At 35.7% G+C, this 23,851-nt stretch overlaps 1 protein-coding gene across 10 annotated transcripts in view; it reads right to left on the reverse strand.

Moving 5' to 3' along the window:
* The window catches only part of LOC149797357 (guanylate-binding protein 7-like), a 103,441-nt gene that overhangs the window by 69,527 nt on the left and 10,063 nt on the right, over window positions 1–23,851 (reverse strand). For 9 of the 10 annotated variants that reach the window (XM_089962125.1, XM_089962123.1, XM_089962118.1 and 6 more), the window contains 3 exons: window positions 21,419–21,478; window positions 18,524–18,606; window positions 7,402–7,632 (listed from right to left, as the gene is read on the reverse strand). In XM_089962125.1, the coding sequence (XP_089818251.1) occupies window positions 7,402–7,603 (202 nt within the window). In that variant the 5' untranslated portion in view covers window positions 7,604–7,632; window positions 18,524–18,606; window positions 21,419–21,478. Of the gene's footprint in view, window positions 1–4,151; window positions 4,204–7,401; window positions 7,633–18,523; window positions 18,607–21,418; window positions 21,479–23,851 lie in introns of those variants that run through there. The other variant, XM_089962128.1, reaches the window with a different exon arrangement.

Here is a 23,851-nt window from a genome sequence, read left to right on the forward strand (position 1 = left end):
TTATACTTCATATTAAGTACCCCTTAAAATAAAGCTGGAAGTTCCCTGGCTAATGTTTGAAGACGGAATAGTGAAGTTGTACAGCAATCATGCATATTACTAATTATCAAATATAAATGTAGTTATTTCTTACAGTCGCAAAACATTGATGTTTGAACATTTCAATGGTGACCCCAAAATTGCCATCTTGAAAGAATATTTTCGGACAATGATCTTCAGGATTCAGTATCTGCAACGGAATCAACATTACATAGATTGCTTATTATTTTTATGCACAAATAATTTTCGAGAAATTAAGTGCTTGTTGCAAAAATGTCGACAAACTAATTTCAATTAGTACGTTCAAAACAATTGTATTTCTGCTGGAGATGATGATGGACGGAAGATTATACTCATTGATTAAGACAACTGTTCAAGGATGTTTCATCGTCAGTGTATTAAAATGAAATGTGTACCTAAAGGAATATGCCTTTGTGTTAAATATCAAAATAGAGTATTCTTGAAATGCTTTACATTATGAACTTATATATTAACCATTGGCTTTTTTAACTTTAACGATAACTAAATGATTGATTTCAGCCAATGAAAATTGAATGTCATTCATTTTTTGTGTATCCATGTGTTCATGTAACTCTTTCTTGGTGGATCTATTTGTTTATGAAATAATAATGAGGATAATTTAAGATTTAAGTGTTGCATTATTTGAAAAAATGGTGAAAGTCATAAATCGGTCTTGTATTGTTGAATGCCTAATATAATGCAATATAATAGGATATGCTTGCGCACAAAATGAAACGTGCTTTCATAACTATCTCGCGAGAACACTGTTGGCTGTCAGTATGCGTGACTAGGGAATCAAAATGGCGGACATAGATCTACACACCTTTGATAATCTCAAGTGAAGACAACGGATCCATGTACATGTATGTATGGCCGACTGACGATTTCGAAGGAAGCATTTGCAAGTTTGATATAAGAAGTTGTATAAATCAGAGGCGATTCCTGAACTAATGTTTAGTTACCAGAGATGATATTTAATTGATATATGTATATCATTGCTTCTTATAGAAAATACTGGGTTTCGTTTGGTCTGTGTGTAGCCGTTTGTAGGCCCGTGAAATTGATGTTTATTTCACTGAGTTTGCGCAGGACAGGTCCAGTATATTACACCCGTAACAAGGGCGATATGAGTTGCCAAAATGCGGTTCAGTAATGCATTTTGGATTCATTTTTAATAAAGTATTTTCCCCTAATGATAGTTTTAAAAAAATATATATATTTTAAGTTACAAATGATTATTCTTTATGCACAGATTTCCAGTCTCAAGTTGAGTTAAGAGTTTTCAACAAAAAAATTCCAAGTTCTATAATGTCCAATACTTTTCCAACAGTCATCCAACCGTCGTCGGTTTTTCAGCAAAATTTCTGCTACTTAAGACCCAATAAAGATCGAATCGACAGCCAGCAAGTAAGTCCACAAGTCATAAGATAACATCGTCTGAAGTCCAGATTCCTTAGGTATGTACGATGCATGCAACTGTCAGGTTAAAATGCCAAACATAGCAAGACATGGCGTCTAATTTAATTTTAGATTTCAGTTACTCAATTAATTTATTTAATATTTATTCTGGAATTACTGTTATGGTTATAAACCTTTAAGACATATTTAGCTAATCTGCTTATATCATGCATATTTAATTTTATGAATATATGTATCATCACTGAATAAATTATATTTATCTTCACATGCCATACTTTCTGACTGAAACTCTCAATCTGATGAACTTTTGTGCGTACCTCTGGATAACATAATTTTCATAATGATACCACATCCAAAAATTCAAGTAGTAGTCATTCAAGACGCTTTTCAAAGGACACAGCTCTTTATTGTATTGGAAACAATCACAGGACACAATGTATCTGCTGGTCTATTTCAGTCTTATAAATTCAGTTAACATAATTGCAAACATTTCAGGTGTTAAAGTCTTTATCTGCCCAAGACTGCCCAATATTTTCAATTATACGAATAACGAGACTCTTCTCAATAGGACCCCTCCCCCATTCACACATTCGCTGAGGAATGATAAAATAAGTAGGACTCACGACACACATATACAGAAAGTTGGTGATAATTTCTCTGCACATCAGTAACTTTAAGCAAGTATATAAATCGACCGTACACGAAAATACCCCAACTTCTGACACATAGTCAACGTTAACATCCACACCTCCATGAAGCATTTCCGTGAATCTATGTGATTGCTGAATATTGGATTTACTGTCGTATATTTATTTTTTCTTTTAATCATGAATAAATCTGTAATAGTGTGCATACAAAGGTATGACTCTGTTATTTGTTTCACCCAGTTTATTGGATACGGTGTCTTTAACAAATAAAGTGTCAAAAGTGTCTGGGGTTGTTGTATTGAAATGTGTCAGAGAAATACAGTACCATACGGTCAAAAACCGTTACAGGTATTAAACTGCATGTGGTACACTTTCCCAATAGTGAGGAATTGCGTCTTTTACTGTAAGTTTTATGCTAATATACCGCTGAAATAATAACACTTCTTTAGCACGATTACTTATACAAACATCGTGCATTATAACACGCCAGCACCAACAAGCAAAAAAGAACAAAATAAAACCACACAAAAAACAACAAAACAAACGTGTAATTAATAAACACAGTCATCACATATGCAATATATATGAGTCAGCATATTGCACGTTATGGGAAACGTTAGTAAAAATCGTTTTCGTAGTGAGAAGAGGCATACGTTCTTACAGTTGGTACCTCAGGAATAATCAATGCCATAGTAGTTAAGTGGGTGGTGGTGATATCATACATAACACTATGCATTCGAAGTCCACGGGCATCGTTATGAGGTGCGTTGTGGCAGCCCTTTGGCGGTCATGGTAGCATACCAGTAGCTGGGTGATTATTACCAACAGGCAATTTCAAAACGCATAGATCTAGTTTGGTGCAAGTCGGCGGCATGTCGGTCAACAAACTGCTCCTGTTCTTCGAGGTCGAAGAGATATAGAAGTCGATTCGGTACCTAGGAAACAGTTGCCATCAGCAAAGAGGTCAGGTGGCAGATCACTGCCCTGGGGTCAGGCGGCACCCAGTTGAGCATCCGCAACAACGATCTCACCCTTTACGGGGCCACAATCTCACCTCAGATATCATAACATTAATTTGTGGACGCCGTACTCAACCTGACAATCCAAGTCTCACCAGGCATTTTGCAGATCACATACAACCATCGAGGTGTACCTCACATGTAATGTAATAAGCAGCTCCTACGTTGACTTCAACACCAGCTACTTCTACAGCCCAGACGATGCACTATACAGTCCTTTCCCAGACTCAGGCCAAAGCCTAGAACCGTTAACCTGCCCTGATGAAAATCCTGCATCAACAGTCTGGGTTTTACTTTGACTGATCCGGATATCCAGGTGCTAAACCTCCAATCTGAGACGCTCACACTTTAATTCTACATCAGCAACAGCGTCAAGATTGGGTACTGTGTCAATCATCCATAGCGTGAGATACTTCATTCTTCTCTCCATCACCTTCACCTCGTGAGGGAAGGATGTATTTGAATGACTTTGTTAGAAAACACGAGAACGTACGACTTAGAATAAGGTATATAACCAACAAGCGTGTGCTGGACACAATATGTAATGTTATGGATTGTAATAAAAAAGTAATTGCTGGATAGCATATGAGGCATATTGGAGTAGTCAAATGGCAGTTGCCGGATATTATATGTGGAGTGTTTGATTGAATCAACACGTTTGAGCATTACAATTTTCATTTTTCTACGATGTGCCTATACAGAGCTAACCTACTGCATTTATGTTAAAAAAAAGTTTCAATCAAAACAAGAATTTAATATTGTGAAGGATATCTCATTCCGCCCTCAAGTGACGCACGCATTTTAACATACATCTTAATGTTAATCCCACTGATGCACCACAATGCCTCCCACATTAACCTACGGACCGTTCATGCAAGTACAAAAATTGGCTAATATTGCGGTCTTCCGTAACAATGTTAACATTTACCTTCAATGTTAATCCAATAGACCACTTTAACGTATAATTTACCGTTGTACCCTATATGAGTTACTTAATGCAACTCACCTAAGAGCCACACATTACAGCAGCTAGGTAACCTCATCATCATCCAGGCTAAGGATGCTACCAGGCGGGAGCTGCACAACATAGCCTACCCTACTCGACCTACAAATACCATCACAAAGTAAGATATTACCCATCAAGACGTGTGTGCAAAAAATGTACGCCGGAGATAAAGATGCTGAGGTGAATTACTTGGACGACCAGAAAGAGGGCACAAAAAGAATAACGATGACATTGATGAAGCTTGAAATTAAAGCCATAACGCCACAATGCGACATAATGTGGATGAATAAGTCTCTTCCTGGGTAGCCACGTGTCTGTCAATTACTTGTAGTCTACTGATTTAATATGACTTAAAATCTTGCCTTCCCCAAACAATCATCATGCCGAAAGATACCTACAGACGCTCGCAACAGAACTGAACCCCGCAGTTTGATTCACACCAGTATGGGACAAAGGCCGATGTAACAGCTTTGGTGCCTGCTAAAGCGCCTGGAGTGTGCTGGACTGATTGTAGAACATTAGGTCCAAGCGCGCGTTGCTTCTATTTCTGCAGACCGACAGAGACCGTAATGTTTTTTTACTCAACAACAACAGCGTTCCATGCGCACGCTTGTATTTTTTCTTTACGGCGATGGATCGTGCGCAACAATCTGAATTCGCGCGCATCATTTCACTTCGATGTGCAGGCCACCGCCACCTTGGCCACGTTCACCAATTTTGGAACCCGTTGCAAAATAGCAAAGCCAAGGCTGAGAAGCCTGGTAACTGAGAATATGAGACTGTATTGGAAACACACACTTTCTGCCTGCTGGTGCACAAGCAACTTCACCAGCCTGTCGTAAACGCGTCCCGATATCAGCTTTGATGGGATGAGATCACGGACAGATAGCTGTCAATCAGTGGGATTTCCCTGACCATTCAAGGCCTAGCCAAAGCAGCTGGGTATAACTGCACTTTTGCCGTAGCCATTGCATGATTGTTTATATAACAACAACGCAGGAATTCTATATAATGTCCCTGCAGTGGATATACGATGACGAACCCACGCTCACCCAAATCAGGAGTCGCAAGAACCGATTCTTTGAAAAACAAAATATATCCTTCGCCACATCTCACTTTTGGTACTAAGCACCCTCTACATACTTTATCGAGATCCGGGATCGATGACACAAATATTTCAAAACATTGACGAGCTGGTCGGCGGAGGTTTCAATGACCGTGTTTTATGCGGATCATTGTTATCCAGGGACACAGCTACATCTATTTCAACTATCGAACGAGTGCGTCTAGAGAAATTACTTTAAGTCCGTGCCAAGTGTCTTATATTAAATCCTGCAGTCAAGGATTGTTACTAGTCTATGCTTTTAAAAAATCAACAGAAACGAGTGAAGACAACAAGCTTTGTAAAATTTAACACATAATTTATTTCCCTAGAATACAAACTGATAAATGAGAAAAAAAGGTGTTACGGTTTTGCGAATTAAATCCAAAAGTAATCCAAGAAGTAAAACACAATTCCTATCAATGAAAAATATTCTAAGTAAATCTCAGTTAAATTCCCGATGAAATCCAAGATAGAAGGCGATGACGTCTGTAATAGTCAGCGTTGTACTGATATGTCACCAGTCTCTTTAAGAATCACAGATAATGTTATTCCAGATTTTTAAAAATTCTTATAAATGCCAGTAAATGTCTTTATTCAAGAATTATCAGAACACTTTTATATTTCCAGGAAAAACAATCAATTGAATTCAACAATTTGAAGAAGAAAAAAAACTCTGCTCAAACTGGACATACCATGAAACAACTTTACGTCTTAAGTTTTATAGCACGACGGATACAATTCTTATCATAATATCATTTATAAGACTAACTAAAACGCAAAACAGATTCCAGTATGGGGTTCAGTAGTTCATCCTTCTGGAAAAAATAGAAGTCTGTTTATCATTTGACACATGCTTGATATCATGTAGTCCAGGTATGACGTTGACTCAACTTAATTATTCTTACTCTGAGAAGGCTAATACACAAAAATACGAAAATATTGTTTACTAAAACTCTCACTGATTTTGAAACAAGGTCAACAACTATATACAATGATTCTGTTATTAGTTGATTACATCGAAAATAAAAAAATATAAAATGTCAAACAGAACTGAACTCTATTGTGGACAATATCAAAGCCAGTAAACAATATTACATTGCAATAGCATGTAATGAAATTATTTTTTAAAAAACGAACAATCGAAACAATTCAATTACATATACATAACAAGGATGAATAATTAAAGTTTTATCTCAACCTACTCATCCAGAGACATCAATCACCCAATACGAAGACATGGCCCGCGCAAAGATCCTAACAAAACTAGTTGCAGATGAGAATTCCTCTAGAACTGCATCTCGCTCTGCCTGTCGCCGATAGCGCGTTTCGCAGACTTATGAATCCTACCAGACCAGTTACGTGCGGGTTCTCGTTTATATTTACATGATCCAATAATACTTTTTCAGTGACGTGAAAACCTTCTCGCTGGGTAATTATGAATGGGGCGAGATGGAATATTCACATAGAGTATGGTAAGGACTTGGGGTCCAGTCCTACATTGTAAGATCTGTCATTACGAGGCGACTTGATAAATGTTGGCGGACACTGGAAATAAGGTATGAAGGGGTTCTGGTGGTTTTATGTAGTCCTCAAGCTACTTTGCAGAATAGTCACATGACCATTCAAAAGGAAATGTAATTGCTTCATCGCTACGGTACTCCTCTCATTCACGCTGCCTTCCCAATGACGCTTCCATTTCTCCGTGACATTATCAAATAAACGCTGCCGGTTTACTTGGCCGGTTGGTGATAGTCTTCTACATAGGGCTATGATACTATGACCGCCAGAGGTCTACCTTAAACCCGTTGCTGAAAGATGTACCGGGTCTACCTAAAGCAGTTCTGCTCCTTGACTTAGGACAATCCCACTTTACTACTACTCATGTACATATGTGCAAGATATTGTACGAGTTCGTAAGTGATAATTATTGCTGAGAAAGAAGTTACAAGTAACACTAATACTAGCTCGCGTTTTGCCTCTAAGAGTAAAAAAGCTTTTGTCTCGGATATTATGGATCTTAATTAGATCGTGATGTTACTTTTCTTGTGTATTCCTTTCGTTTCTCCGTGATTTACATTACTTCTATTGATTATGATAATGTGTTGATAGCAAGAATATTAAACGACAATTTAATACCACTGTTACCTTTGCTACATCCAGCCAATCTGATAAGTAGGTACGATTTTCCAGTTCTATATGGTCCAGCTATGCAAACAATATTCAAAGTGCGATCAATTCGTTTGATTTCAGTGAGTACATCCTGGTAAATATTGAGTTTTCCATCTGAACCTGTTTCTATCAGGCAAAGAGGCATTTGGAAAACTTTCAGTGACTCATAGCCTGCCATTTTGTTCTCTCCTTTAGGAACGTCTGAGCCTGAAAAAAAGACATGTATATGAAACGTGATCTAAAAATGCCCTTTTCATTCCATCTCAGTTAATTTATTGGACTCTAATACAAGCTTAATTTGAAAACTAAAATAATAATACGTTACGCATTCAACAACAGTTTTAATCAATAAATATAATGCTGTACTCCTTATTGTAGCTTTACCAGAATCATTAAACAGATACATTTATTGGAATACAAATGAGACCAAAAAAAAGGAACATCACTTGTCAACCCTGCAGAGGCTTTGCTTTAGTCCTCAAGGACACTATAAACGTATACCACTGCCACGGATGAAGTATTTGACTGCAAATGATCTTACAATGTTTCGGTCAGAGGCGACAGATTTCAATTTAACAGCGACGTGAACCTTGACGTGTTCTTGCGTTTGATTTTTGCTCAAGTAAGTCAATGAGGCATTTATTGATTATTGACTTGATCATTATGGAGTTGTACCTCAATATTCTCATTAGGCTAAATATTATGATCCTTATACAATCGAAAAGAAGCAAGTAACTTATTTTATATCATTAACATTCCGAGGAAGAGGAAACAGAAATTACCTTGTCATATAAACATGTTAAAGGAATATTTTGTTAGAACGAGTCCTGTTAGTAAATAAATAAATTTAGTTGCAATTGGTCTACAGCAAGGATTAAAATAATGGAATGCATTCCGATTGTAGTGACTTTGGTCTAACCAGTCTTCGAATTATAGAAATATTAAACAATATGGACCAGAAACTTTCACATCAATAGCAGCAAGAAAGGAGACAACTCAAACAACTATAAAGTGAATATGAGCGATTGTTTCCAGTTATTCCAAGGCGAACAAATACAATTTACCATGACGTTTAAATTGTAGATTCTACGTCTGTGAAACATCATCCATGTATGATAAATTCTCTCATACAGGAATGTTTAAAAAACGAAATTCAATATTTGCTGGAGAATGATTACACAGAACGAAGTATAATCAACTTTAGTTCGCCATGTATTTTTATGCCAAAACCAGTACTTTTTACATGCGTTATGATTATCGGATAGTCAGCATAGTCATAAAAATGGATTCATTTTCAATGCCATGAATTGGCAACTGCTTTGACAAAATTGGAAATACGAAATATGCCCCAAAGGATGGATTTTGGAAAGGCTTCAGGCAAATTCCACTGAAGGAATGAGCAAAGAACATTTCGACAACTCCAAATGAACCTTGTTAATATAAAGTGATGAAGTCTTTTTTAAACATTCTCGGTCAACATTCCAGCATTTAACGAACATACATTCTGGTTTAAATAATTGTGACTCTCACATCGATGACATCATAATCTACAACGATACCTGGACATATCACTTGGACACCATACGAGATTCTTTGACAGACTCAGTGATGCAAATTCGACTATTTAAGTAAAAGTGAGTTTGCCATACTTGCATTACATTTTAAGGACATATTATGAGACGCCGTTAGGTTAAACCTATTGATGTTAAGGTCAGTGTTATCTCTGAATCCCCAATGCCTATCAACGAAGAGCAGCCGATGCGAATTTGGGGTATGGCTGGATATTCATGGAAAATTTGCTCAGATTTTCCAATACTTATTGAACCCGTCACAAATAAGTTGATTGAGAAATTCAAGTTTCACTTGTCTGACAAATGTCTAAGGGATTTTGATAAATCAAAGGACATACTTTTATGTGCACTAGTTCTTTTAGCTCAAAACTTCAAGCATTTAACATATCTGTTGGAGCAAGTGATAGAAGGGTTGGTGGAGTATTGAGTCACGAAGACCAAGTTAGCATAGATCATCTAGGATGCTGTTTTCCGAAACGAAATTAATCGCTAGAGAAATTATTAAACAACTGAGAAGGAATAATTGGCTTTGACATCGCTTTATATTACTTTAAAATGTATATTAGTGAGGCGCATCTGACTATTTTTGCTGTTCTTATAACCCCGTTACTTTCATTAACAAAGTGAAAATCAAAAATCTTTGATTGCTAAAATTGAGTTTGATGTTGTAGACATACAACACTGACATTAGCCATATCAAGGAAAATCTTAATCTGATTGCAGATGCACGCTTCTAGTCCTAAATTAAGTAACAGAAAGAAAACAAACAAAAACAGTTTGTAAATTTCAATAAATAAATTATTTTCCTAGAATACAAACTGACCATTTAAAAAGAACGTACGGTATTAAGAATTATACATCAACTAGTCATACACGTTCTGTCACAAATCCAAAAGTATAGTCTTCCGAATTAATTATACTGGTGTTCAGAATAAATTCCGATCTTAAATGTTCTGATACATGAAATCTTAAAGGTGTTGATGTGATACAATCCAAAATGTCTTCTATGAATGCACAATAATTCTAAAATAGCGATTTGGATCTAAAGTATCAATGAGCACCCTGCGATTCAAATGAATAGTTTAGATACATAAATCCTCGCAAACTATAAATGAACAGATCTTATAGATATGGAGCCCGACAGTATCAATGAGCACATTACATTTCCAATAAATAATTTAAATAAATAAATCTTCGTAATCTATACATGAACACAAATAAAAGACTGTTTATATTATAGATGTTCATATAGTAATGGGTACTTCTGATGTAAAAAATCTTAATATTACACCTAAGACACAATCATAGAACCAAGATGAGGGTCAAAGGTACATTTCCAGAACATTGTAAGCTGTATACCACTTCAAGTCTTTTGCTAATATTTTACTTAAGAACACGAGATACACGAAGCAGCCCAGGGAATACAAATGTCATGAACTCAAGTCAAGGAAAATATGTTTTCCTACAAGTGATAATTATCCTAAAATATTATCCACAATCTCATTGAAGAATTAGCTAATAATATGTTCTTTACAAAATGGCTCTTACAATATATCATAATGGACAAGACTTTAAATAAAACAGATATACATAACTCTTGGTATGCAGAGGTTTATCAAAAAGTGAGCGAAATAAGTCAGCGTGTAGGCTGGATTTCCTTTCATTAAAGTGGAGTTCAATGATTACCATTATGGACAGTATTTAACTGTGTACTCGGACATAATCCGCTCACGTACGTTATTGCATCAGCCAACGATGCAACTGGCAATCGATGCTTGAAAGCTCTAGCTGCTTACAATTTTGACAATTAGAGACCAGGATCCAGGACATTGGATGCGGATGGCCTCTCTAGGTTGCCCATTGTAAGGAGCAAGACAAGCAGCGATGACAACCTTTACAAAGAGACCTTTACACGCTCTATGCAAGTTAAATATTTTCCAGCCATTTGAGGAAAGCCTTTGCCTATCTGCTGCTGGTACTGATAACATTGACTCCAATACTGGCGTTGCCGCAATGACATAGCGAAACAACATTTAGCATTAGTTAGGACCTTTGACAATGTATGCATGCTAAGAGGTGTTATATACAGGAAGACAAATGATAATGACCATGTACAACTGCAGCTGTTACTACCCAAGACTCGCCCCTAGGATGTTACCCCGCCCCCCCGCACTTGCACGATGATTGCAATAATTTAGGTCAAGCCAGGACACTTGCTGTCCTAAGAAAATTATTCTACCGACCACGTGCAGCAAAGATGCTGAAATATTGATACAGAAATGCCTTGGTTGATTGCTTAGAAAATCGTGACTGGATGTTCGAGCACCACTCCTCAACACAATGACCACAAAAGCCACTGGAACTCGTTTGCATTGATTTCTTGAGACTTGAGATTTCTAAGAAAAACTACACAAATATAATGGTTATTACTAATCGTTTCACCTGGTATGCAAAGGCCATTCTGAAAGAAAATAGTCAGTCAAAACTACAGCTGGGGATCAATTTAATGGTTTGATAGGGCATTACAATATCCCCCCAGCATCTTCATTCAGACCTAGGCGCAAACATTGAAAGTTAGGTCATTGAAGAATTGGGTAAATTACTAGAATTAAGAAGTCTGGCAAGATAACCTATCATCTAATGGGCAACGGTATGTGTGAGCGAGGGAAAATGACACTGTTAGACAAGTTGGGATGTCAATCCGGATCAGAAAAGGATTGGAAAAGCTACCTAATACAATTAGTTCTTGCATATAATTGTACGCGCCACGAATTTACAACCCAGACGCCATTTTGTCTCATGTTTGGAAGAGATACACATCTAACCATTGACCTCTTATTTGGATTAGATTAGGTAAGTGGCTCGGGAAATTTGCACAATTACACCCAGTCTGTTTTGAACTGATTCGGAACTGATTAGCCAAAAGACCTAATAAAATGACCCAACAAAAGCAGAAGAAGGCATTTGACATAAAGGCATGATTGGCAACTCTTCAGCCTGGGGATAGTGTCTTTGTGAAAATTGCTGAACGCTTCGAAACTAGCTATTACTTTGTGAATGCCCAACCAAACCTGGACATTTCAGTATATGTTGTACAAATTGCAAAGATCAAAGAACTCAAACAGACATATCTAATAAATTTGCTGCTTCCTGTTGGCGCAATACCAATGCAATGAAATAATATTAATATTAAGCAAAATAAACTAGCTTCCAAGTCGGATGTATCCAAGACAGAATTGCAACCAAATATAATTTTAAGGAAACAGATTCAGATCAGGATGAAACTAATTATGTATCGCTTGATCTTCCAAGTAACAATGAAATGTGTAGTGTATCTGGTGGTTCTGAAACAGCAGATAGTAATGGTACATCTGTCAGTGATAGGGATAAATTAGTCAGTGAATGTTCCTCCAATAATCGTCTCAGAGAGAGAGAAACCTGTTCCAAATTTAGGGAGCTTTCAAGTCTGAGTTGAATTTAAGGACTTTTATAGGCTACCCATAAAATTAGAGGAATTTTCAAAGCTGTCCGAATCATGAATTAGTACAGGGCCAAATTTAGTTGTTCTAGGTTGTATTGTAGAACCTCATGCCTTAGAAGAGACGATACATTTGTATACAATTGTCTAACCCCTTAATAAATATTAATTCTTGTTTTGGATCAACTTGCTACGATATATGCGTACAACTGCACTTTTTGTTAATTTTAGTAATCGTTATTCTCCTTTAATGTGGTGTTATACTTAGCTCGTTCTCGCCTTGTAGTGAGACGTCGTTATGAGCGCATTAAATACCTGTTTTTGTCTCAAGTCATTGGCAAAGTGGTTGAACTATGAGCAACTGGTCGTTGCTCCTTTTCGTCATTAGAGTCAGTTAGATGTATCTTCGAGTTTGAGAATTTCAAATAAGCTTGTTGTGTTTCAAGAAAACGATCTTAGTTTGCGTGCTAATCTTAAAAAAGCAAATAATGTGTGATGAATGAACATATAGTCAGCAATGAAGTCCGATTTAATATAATTATTGTGTAAGGAAGTATCTTGAAAATTCTCAACTTAATTAAACCGGTGCCCGAGGAACAGATAAAGTATTTGTTGACACCGAATCGCCTAAACTCGCAAAATCTACGCATTTGTCGAAGATGTGGACGCAAGCCAGAAAACAAAATAGGCTAGCGGTTATACGCTGACCACTTGCATCTCTTTGATTAGAAACAAATGCACCCGATTTGTCTCATTTCTCTGCCTGATCATTTTATCTCCTACAGTGAATAAGGATATGAAAATCATTGTAGACTAAATCAAGATGTTCCCTCTGCACATTCAAAGAGACCTACATAAAGATAATGAATATAATGTGAATCTTTTATATAAAAATCTCAATGCACATTGGTTATTAGATCCTACTGAAAAGGAATAATTAATTTTGAGACTTTTCATATTATTCAATGAAAATCATTTTTAACATTATGTTTAAAGAGGGTGATTAGAACGGTATTGTAACAAACAATAACTTATTTTTTTATGAAATTTAAATGGTATCTCGAAATCACGCAAAACCCCTGATCTTTTTATGACTGTAAAGCATTGATGTAGATTGCATATTCGCAGACTCGGAACAAAAGAACAAATAACAGCAATAAGATATTTTTGATAAGCATTTCCTTTGAAAATAACTTTGTGGAGTGTAGCTTTTCATCTTTAAAATCTAAATAGAGCATTGTTTTAAAAAGTTATCAACGCTACGTTTAAAAATGAGGCAATTTATTTTAATTAAATTTAAGATCTCAAAATCATTTTATTTTACATTTGGTAAAGTGTCATGTAGAATGTATCTAATCTGACTAAAGAAGAGAAAGATAAGTCAAGCATGTTGTTAGAAAAGCATCACTTTGAAAATAGCTTTGTTGAAATAAAAGATCTCACAGCTTAAAATTAATAATTGTTTGATGAAGGGATTAGATGCACGTTGCATTAGACAGGAGGCAATTTATCTTAATTAAATTTAAAACTTTAAATCCTCAAAAAAGTAATATGTTTAATTTAAATTGTGTGCTTGACCCTTATAGTTTTGGACTAAAACAATATTTTGAGATGAATGTGAATTCATTTCAAGAAATTTGAGGTTTTATCGTTGCGATGCATCAAGATGATTGGTACATCATAACAATCAAGATTATTGGAATTCATTCAGAGCATTATATTCTATTCGACTTGTTTATATGGTTTTTAATTCATAATACTGATTATATGAAATTTCGCTTTGTATTCTATGGAAACCTGTTGTTTGTTGAAATTTGCAAATCCCATGTGTTTCGCTTTATTTATGTAACATAATTTAAGATGACCGACTTGTAACAAGTCATGTTGCAGCAAATAGGAAGTTATGTTTAACGAAATTTAAACTTGACCTAAAAATCATATCACAACATAGATCAGCTGATGAAAGGCAAACTAGTAATTTTCCTTTTTTACGAAATGGTGGTATTCATGTACAATGCATCCTAATAAGCTAAGAAAAAAATAAAAATAACTGAAATATGACACTGTTGAAAACCACACCCATAGATTTTAACGCTGTATGCGTTGGAAAAAATAGGAGGCTTTTTTTTTCTCAAGCGGAAAACCTATCTCAAAGTCAGTTTAGAACCCGTATCAGTTGATTGAAATATATACTTGATTGTTTTGATTTGTGTGGATTTTGTTGTTATTGTTGTTGTTTTAGTTTTACGTCTATGAAGAATACATCTTGATTGATTGAGAAAAAACCCACACAAATTCGCTATTTTTGAAAAGCAATCATTTCAAAAATAACTTGGTTGTGTAGAGATCTGATATTATAAAATAAAGTCAAAGTTTAAGTGAAGAGGAGGGATAGAACTATGTTGCTAAATAAAATATATTATTTATTTTAACATACAATTAAAGGCCAGGCCAAGTTGCCACAGGAAAAAATATTTTTCTTGAAATCGTATTGTTATCTTTAACGTATGTCAGACCCCTAATTACCTGATCGAAACGCAGACCGGTAGTTTTTTCTTTTGTTAATTAGGGCAACATGTACATGTGAATTGCACCTTAGCAGACTAGGAACAAAAACAAATAACTGAAATAATTTCTGAGTGGCTGAGATAATTGGAGTAATGTTTAAAGAAGCGATTAGAGCTATGTTGTAACAAAACTCAAGCGATTCATTTTTAATTACATTTAAGACCGAGCAATATTACACTAGAACCCTGGTCATTATAAAACAAATAAAGTCTTTTTTCGTGAAGTATAAAATCGCATTTAAAACTTGTGCAAAAATAAAACAAATGTGGCCTGAGTTTTCTTTTCGTTCCAGTAAACATTAGTATACATGTAAAAGATATCAAGCGATTGAGAGAAAACAAAAGAAAATTACTGAAATAAGTTTCTTTTGAACAGCAGACCCTTCGAAAATATTTTAGTGTATGAAGAATGCAAGACCTATAAATGAATGGAAGTAATGCTTGAAAAAGCGATTTATTTTATGAAATTTAACTTTTGTCTCCAAATGATGTTACAACATTGATCAGCTGATTGAAAGTCTACTAGCTATTTTCGTTTCGTTTAAATACTTTGGTAATGTATTCACTTAGAATGAATTCAAACAAGCTAAAAAATAAAACTAAAGGTTTTGAAATGCAGATCCTTTAGATGTACTTTTCTTCAGTGCAACACAATTAAATTAATATTCGAAGAAGGCATTATAATCATCATGTTGCATCTAAACTTGGGAATTTCATTTTAAATAAATTTAATATTAAAAAATTATACGTTAGATTAGAATATTATTATAATACGAATGACACATTCATATATTAGAACCCTGTGTTGCAACACAAATGAAGTTTCATTTTTTTTATCAAAAGTAATTTGTGTCAAACAATCTGGTAGGAACCATTATCAGTTGATTGAAATGGAGACATACATTTTCATTTTTGTTTTTTGTTTTGTTTAACTTCTGGCAAAGCATGCATGTACAATGCATCTTAACGTATTGAGAAGAAAAGAAAAATAGTAGAAACATGTTATTGTTTAAAAGCAATCCGTTTCAAAATAGCTTCGTTGAGGAAACATCTGACATCTTAAAATTCCAGTAATGTTTCAAAAAGGGGATTTTAACTATGTTCAGTTTTTCTGTCAAGGACGCTCCATTGCGCCATAGAAGCATGAATATCACAGATAGCGCATTAAAATGCATGTAGTGGGTGATAGAGCAATAAAAAGCAGGTTAAAGATGAATCAGGGATCGGAGTAAATAATGCGTTGATTTGGTTATTGATAAACACTTGTATAACAGCTTTTTTCATTAGCTACGACCGTGGATCTAATCGAATCAATTCTTATCTCTTCTATTTTCTCAGAATCACTTCATTAGTAATACCTCAGTTCTAGCAATGGCGTAAGGTAATCCAAAGCCACGTCGATCATAAGCTATGCTGGTTCTCAATCAAACAATGAAATCAGTCGACTATAATAAAGTAACCAATAACAATAATACGATGTTAGATATTCAGGCCAAATCAAATGAGAGTAGTAGCAAGATTAAATCAGATCAAAAGAGAAAGCTTCATGGTTGATGGTTGAAAGACTTTTCCTGGTTGGCATACGATTCCTACACACACACAAAATCTTGACGTGTAGTCTCTGTATAAAGCATAAATGATTTATATGACTAAACATAACACCAATTTCAGAACTATTTCACTGGCCGATGTTCAGCAAACACTGACCGCAAGGCCTATGTTATTGATGATGCTATGGCCGGTGAATTTCAGAAATAATTGAATAAAGTTGTCCGTGAAAAGGAGGCCAACACTCTAGTTGCTATGAAAGTTGTATTTTGAATGTCCAAAAAGGATATTACTTTTAACAAATTAGAGTTTGATGTAGTTACTGAGGAACGAGATTGTCCAAATGTTATGGGGTTGAAAACCTGGAAACAGGTTTACTGTAAATTTAAGTCAGCCACATAAATCTTTTAATCACTGGCTGGTAAAAATGTTCAGTCAAATGATCAGCTCCTCATTTGTTAGTTGTTGATGTGATAAAAGTAATAATATAGGGTATAATATGAAACTAGTTCTTTACAGTAGGATGCTTCATCCATATATTTATTAATCCTCTACTAAATTTGCATCCAAGCTACAAGTCCATAGTGCAACTGGGAAAGATATATATGAGGAACTGTCGCAGACAATGGATGTAAAAGAAAATACCAAGCTCTAAAGTAATGGGTATTTGCATCGATGAGGCTAAATTCATGACTGGCACTGGTGTAGGGCTGCCTGGGTTTATGCTTTGAGACAATCTCATGCAACTAAACTACCATTTTACACCTCCTAGGCTTGAAATTGTCATACCTCAAGAAGCTGATAAGGTCGCTTTTTAATTAATTATCAGAGTGTACTGACAGGAATATTATCAAAGCCTCGTCGAACCGTACTACTAGATTATCAGACTTTGGTTAATAAACCAACTGTGAAAATCAAAAATGTTCATGAAGTGTGCAGGTTGTTTGTTTATCATGCTGCTCAGACAGTATACTAATCATTGGATTCTCCCGTCATGCTCTTTACGACTGACAAAGACGCTAAGTCAAGAGGATATGACAAACAGACGACTCAGCACTGTTAAGACTATGGTCATAAACTTAAGTTACAGAAATAAAGGAAAACCACCAAGTTTTATATAACGTATACAGCAATTTACTTATCAAAGTTATAAATGACAAATGTGAAAAGAATTTACAGTGTTATTAAGTGAATCCAAAATAGTCCTTATAAATGTCAGTGAATGTCCACAAACAAAACGAAAAGTTTATCAATTTCACTTCACGAAATGTATTGGTCCTCGAAGGACCGGGACGTTGTGAAGATGGCGTTGTGCAGAATTCCTTGGAATAATTTATAACAGTTCTAGAATAATATTATAGTCCGAATAATGAGCATTTTCTATTTCCTCTGAACAGTCCAAATAAATGATTTTCCTCTCGAATAATATCTAAGTACAACATAAAACACGTCTGCAGACCTACATCAGGTGTGAATGACACCAAAAATAGGAATTAATCTGATTGCCTAATTTTCTTCTTATATACGTCGTATATTGCGACTGTACTTCGTAATAGACCACACGTCACAGCATAAATTATTGATCTGGCGTCGAATGAAGCATATTTACGTGACCTCGCGCAACCAACAGGTAGCTATATACTTATTCTCAAAACATCAATATCACATCAGTCAACTACGCCATAGGCGCCATTTAAGTCTTATTATTAAGCGTGTTAGTAACAATAGTCAAAATGTACGTACATATCTATTTATAGATCATATGCACAATTTTACGCTTAACTGATTCAAGTCACTAAGGCTAAAATGAACTGAACATATTTGAACACGTTATAGTCATGATTAAGAAATATAAAAATTAGACAAAATCATGTACCTGGAGATACAAGAAATATGGATATACATAGCAGTGTGACTTTATTGCAACAGCTTACCTGCTTATGGATGTCCTGCCGATAGTGTCGGAATTGTGTCTGGTATTTCAGAAGGTAGACCTTGAAGCGAGTATGGTTACACACTGTAAGTAAGATTTAAACTAACTTTAATCTGGTGAAATGGAATCTGGATCATATATAAGGTAGTTGCAAATTGGTCATTGGACAGTTGATAAGGAAAGGTCGTCTTCAAAGTCAACCGTACCATATTTATACAAGAAAGCAAGACACTGACTATTTTAAACATACATTTATAGATGCCATCCTGGATAAAATTGATGACAGCTCTCCAGAGGGTGGCAGTAATGTCAGTTGGTGTGCTGGGTATGAGACCAATATCATCATGTTCAAGAAAACGTCTTGATCAAACAGTATAGTGAAGTAAAGCAGTCAATACCTACCCGAGAGCAGCTTTAGGTGGCAAGTGACCCGATAATTGATGTAGAGTCACCAGAAAAGAACGGACACTGGCGAAACCATCAGTTGAAGTATATGCAAAAGTGGCTTTTGGAATTTGAATAACAAACACTACAAAGACCATTTACCAAACATGCTAGCATATAGCGGTACTTGGTCTTATTACACTGATTCATACTGTGAACGTGGTTTTAGTGCTTTAAGTCATCTGAAACTATCACAGAGTGGGTTCATGAGCTTTTGATGATTAAACTAGAAAACTGTAATACTGTACAGTTTGACTTCAGTGATGCCGTGGAGCAATGGACAAGTTCCAAATGTGAGGTAGCTTTTTGTTTGAAAGAAAACTGGAATTTATTTTGATAGATTATGTTCAAGGTGACTTACAGTTGAAGGTAGTGTCTGATACTGATACAGTTCTATATCATTATTTGTGTGTTTGATATGCAATAAACAAGTTTAGACAAATTAGAAACGTTGATCATTGTCTACTTTGCTCTCTTAAGCTCAAGATGCAGCTAATTTGTGGCATTGAAACAAGTTTAACATCATTAAAATTGTACGTGGTGTTTGTTGAATGATTACATTGGCCTACAGTCATTGAGAACGAAATCGATGCATACATTTGTTGATTGGCCCTAGTTTTAAAAATATGATACTGGGTCAGTATATACAACCCTTAACCTGTGAATGTCGGAGGATAAGTGAGTTATAAAAGGAAGGGATCTTAATTTCAACCAGAAATGACTAAAATACATCTTTGACCGCGTCTATGAATAAATCTATGACTGTGTCTGGTTGTTGTTGTTGTGGGGTTTAATGCCATATTTCAGTACACGATAGACTATGCATGGCGGCCAGTATTAATGTTGTAGGAAGAACCCAGGAAAACCCCTGGAAGAACCACCGAGAAGCTACTGTCAAGCTTTCTCACATACCCACGATAGCCGAATTCTAGACTCGAACACACACAGACAGAGGTGAGATGGCAGTGATCCGTAACGGAGAGCGCTTTAGACCGCTCGGCCACTCGAGGCCCCTGACTGTGTCTGGACAATACTTGCTATTTAGGCAAAACAATGAATGACGCAATCTGAAGTTAGTAGTGCGTCACACATATGAATTGCATCAAGTCATGGATGATGATATCATAACTAATCTTACATCACTCTGCTGAAGAAATTGCATTAATCAGCTCTATAAATCATTTAGAGTCGTGCTGTCTTATTTTCAGTGTTTGATTTTGCAAAGGGACGCATTTCTGATTAGCCAACGTGAGCGGAGATGCCTCGTGCTTGTGTGAACTTTGTTACAAGCATATGTACTTAAACATTAAAATATATGCAAAAATGACAGTTATATTGTTTCCCAAACATTTTTGTAAATGGCCTATTTTTGTACGCTCTTGGGACCCATTTGCCCCACTGGTGCTATTTCTTGGCAGAACACTGATATCGCTCGAGAAAAGAGTTAAATTACTTTAATAATATTTAAAATCATAAATAAACACCCATTCCATGTTGCAACATAAAAGACGTTATGTTTGATATAATTTTAAACTTCTCAAAATCAGGCTAGAAATACGTTGATTGAGAAATGAAGTAACTGATCTCAGTAAAATTCCAAATTTAACATTCATACATTAAATGCTTGGCTGTGTTTTAACATAAAGAACGCAATTATTTTTTAATGAAATTTAAACTTTATCTCAGAATCTGGTTGGACCCATGATCAGCTGTTTTAAATGCATGTTTGGTGTTTTTTAATTAGTATATGTAAGTTTACGTGTATAATGAATTGTAAGAAACTGACAAATAGCTGAAATCATTTTTTAACATCAAAGTTTTCTTACATGCCAGTGTTGGCAGAGGTGAGACTTAGGTAAGATGACAGTGATTTGTAAAGGAGAGCAACTAAGACCGGTTTACCACTTAGACAATAACTAGTTCTCATCCTTTTCTTTCTGGCGTTACTGGCGGTGGCCACCAACGGTGCTTTGCACTATCAGTTCTGCATTTGCAGCCTCCTGCTTTTTCAGACTTTCGGCCGCTAGTCATTAATCAACTTATTTTGACGAATAACTGTACACGTAAGGTAAGTAAAATCCCTCTTAGATTAACATTAAATCCTCCGCAACAGTCACATTTTAGTATTAATCCCTGTCACAACAGAACACATGTGTATCCATCGAGTATTGGCCTCAAATTTTAAACTACTGACGATTTCATGGAAGGCGGCATCACCCCAAGGCAAAAATGACAATAACTCATCCCAAGTCTTAACTAGCTCCTAGTGATATATTCTTCGGCGACCGGATGGTTTCCACACGTTACCCTTACACAGGGGTGATGCTGCCTTCCACGCACGAGTCCACATTTTATATTTCTGACGCTCCAGGACAAATTTTGCCTCGCACTATTGGTCTCCACCTGCACCTACAATAATATCGGATAAAACATGAGCCGGAAAACTACTTACCAGTCTATAGACCACTCTGCCACCCGAGAACGTCAGTGAAAGGTTGGTGACTGCAATTCACTGTAATTAAATTTGAAATTTCAAAATCATACAATAGAACCCTGGTCATACAAAAAAGAAGTTATGTTTTTATGAATACACTTTTGAAATACGTTCCAAGTGGCTGACATAAATCGAACGGAGTAATTACGAACAGTATTGTAAGGGGTAACCTGAATATACGCTAATCTAGGCACAAAGGACAAATATAAACATATACATAGAGACAGGGTCAGAAACGTAGTTAGAGACATAGACATAAACATACATAGCTTTATCGACACAAATCTATCACACAAACATACTATACGGACAAGGGTAAATTTAACATGGGCGGGCTACTATAGGAACATGGGGAAATTTAACATGGGTGGGCTACTAAACTAAATTTGCATAATTATAATGATGCTATAAACAGCTATAATCAAGGAAAAGACCATACGCTAAATGGATCTGACTAAACGTAAGGCTAAAATTACGAAATTCTCCCAGAACTTAAAGGAGACTAATAAACACATCGCTGAACATTAGGTTAATTGTTTAGACTCAAATGGATAAACCTAGTATATATTTATAGCCTCAACTAGTGTGACGATCCTGTTTAAAAACCCTAGTATCTATTTATAGCTACACCCTGCTGTAATTCCTAGGGAAAAAACCAAGTCTATATTTATAGCCTCGAAATTTCTAGCTTCAATGACGTCACTGTACTGGACACTAGGGGAAAAATGGCAACAGTGTTGCAAGCGGCTGATCTCAATACTCACTATTGTAGGTAGGTAAGTATGTAGGTGGGTAGGCAGGTAGGTAGGTAGGTAAAATGAATTAGATATGGACAAAGGGAGATTTATAGAGCCAAACTAAGACCAATACACACACATTTCAACATTTTGTGTTAGCTTAGAATGTAAACATAAAGATGAAATCTCACACAATAGACTATCCTTTACACCACAAAAACAACACTATTCATTACATTAATTATACCATTCAAAACCCCCTAAACACGCTATCCCAAAAGTCTTGTGTTTTAGCTCAGAATGTAAAGGAAGAAGGTGAAATCTCATTTAAAAATAATATTCCTTACACCACAAAAAATAATATTCATTACATCAGCTATACAATCCATTATATCATATTCACTATCCAAACCCCATATGTTAGCTTAAAATGTAAGAGGAGATAAAATCTCACAAATTATACTATCTCTTACATTACAAAATATATTATCCATCACACCCAATACACCATCCTACTACATCATACGCACTGTCCTAAATGTCTTGTGTTCGCTTAGAATATAAGAGAAGGAAAGGAACTCTCACAAAATATATATCCCTTACACCACAAAACTACTGTCCATTACACCAACTATATCATCCACCATATCATACTCACTATCCAACACGCCCTCTGTTAACTTAAAATGTGATTAAATCTCACAAAATAGACTATCTCTTACACTACCAAATATTACTATGTTGAAAAACGTTAATATATATTTATAGTCACAACTTGCATGAAAGTTCATTTAACAGAAAACCTATTATCTATTTATAGTCAGACTTGGAAAAACCTAGAATTTTTTAGTCATACTATGTAGTAAAATCCTATGGAAAACCCAACTTATATGTATAGCCTCAAGTTGTGTGACGATCCTGTTTAAAACCCATAGTATATATGTTTAGCTACATCCTGTGGAATACCTAGGGAAAAGCCCAAGTCTATATTTATTGCCTCAACAATTCTAGCTTCAATGACGTCACTGTACTCTACACTAGGGTAAAAATGACAACAGTGTTGCAAATGGCTGACCTCAATCGGACGGCTACTGAGTAACGGTGTTGCAAGTGGATGAACTGAATACGCGCTGCTGTAGGTAGGTAGGTGAAATGAATTTGAGAGGGACAAAGGAACCTTTATAGCAACAAAAAAGACCAACACACACACACTCGCAAACACACACACACACACACACACACACAAAAAAAAACTCCGAACGTCCTATATTAACTTAGAATGTAAACGATGAAGCTGAAATTTCACAATATAGACTATCCCTTACACCATAAAATTACTATCTATTACATCAACTATACCATCCATAATATCACTCTCACCATCCATAAATGCGCCCTTTTAGCTTGGGATTTATATCTCCTTCTCTTTAGCTATTTGAGCTCGGATGTCATTGACATGTAGGTTGCGAGATTTGCATAGTCATGTGACTCTGAATGCAAATAGCGAGATCCAGGTAAAATTTCAGTAACGATGTACTTTCGTCTCTTCTGTCAGCGATGGTGATTGCTTTGCTAACAATTGTTTAGAAAATAAATCATAGTCCTATCAATTTCATGCAGGTATATCTCGATGAAAAGTCGTTCAAGTTTGATA

This window comes from Sinohyriopsis cumingii, chromosome 6 (genome assembly GCF_028554795.1).
Source record: "Sinohyriopsis cumingii isolate HCF-2022 chromosome 6, ASM2855479v2, whole genome shotgun sequence".
NCBI classification, from domain to species: Eukaryota; Metazoa; Mollusca; class Bivalvia; order Unionida; family Unionidae; genus Sinohyriopsis; species Sinohyriopsis cumingii.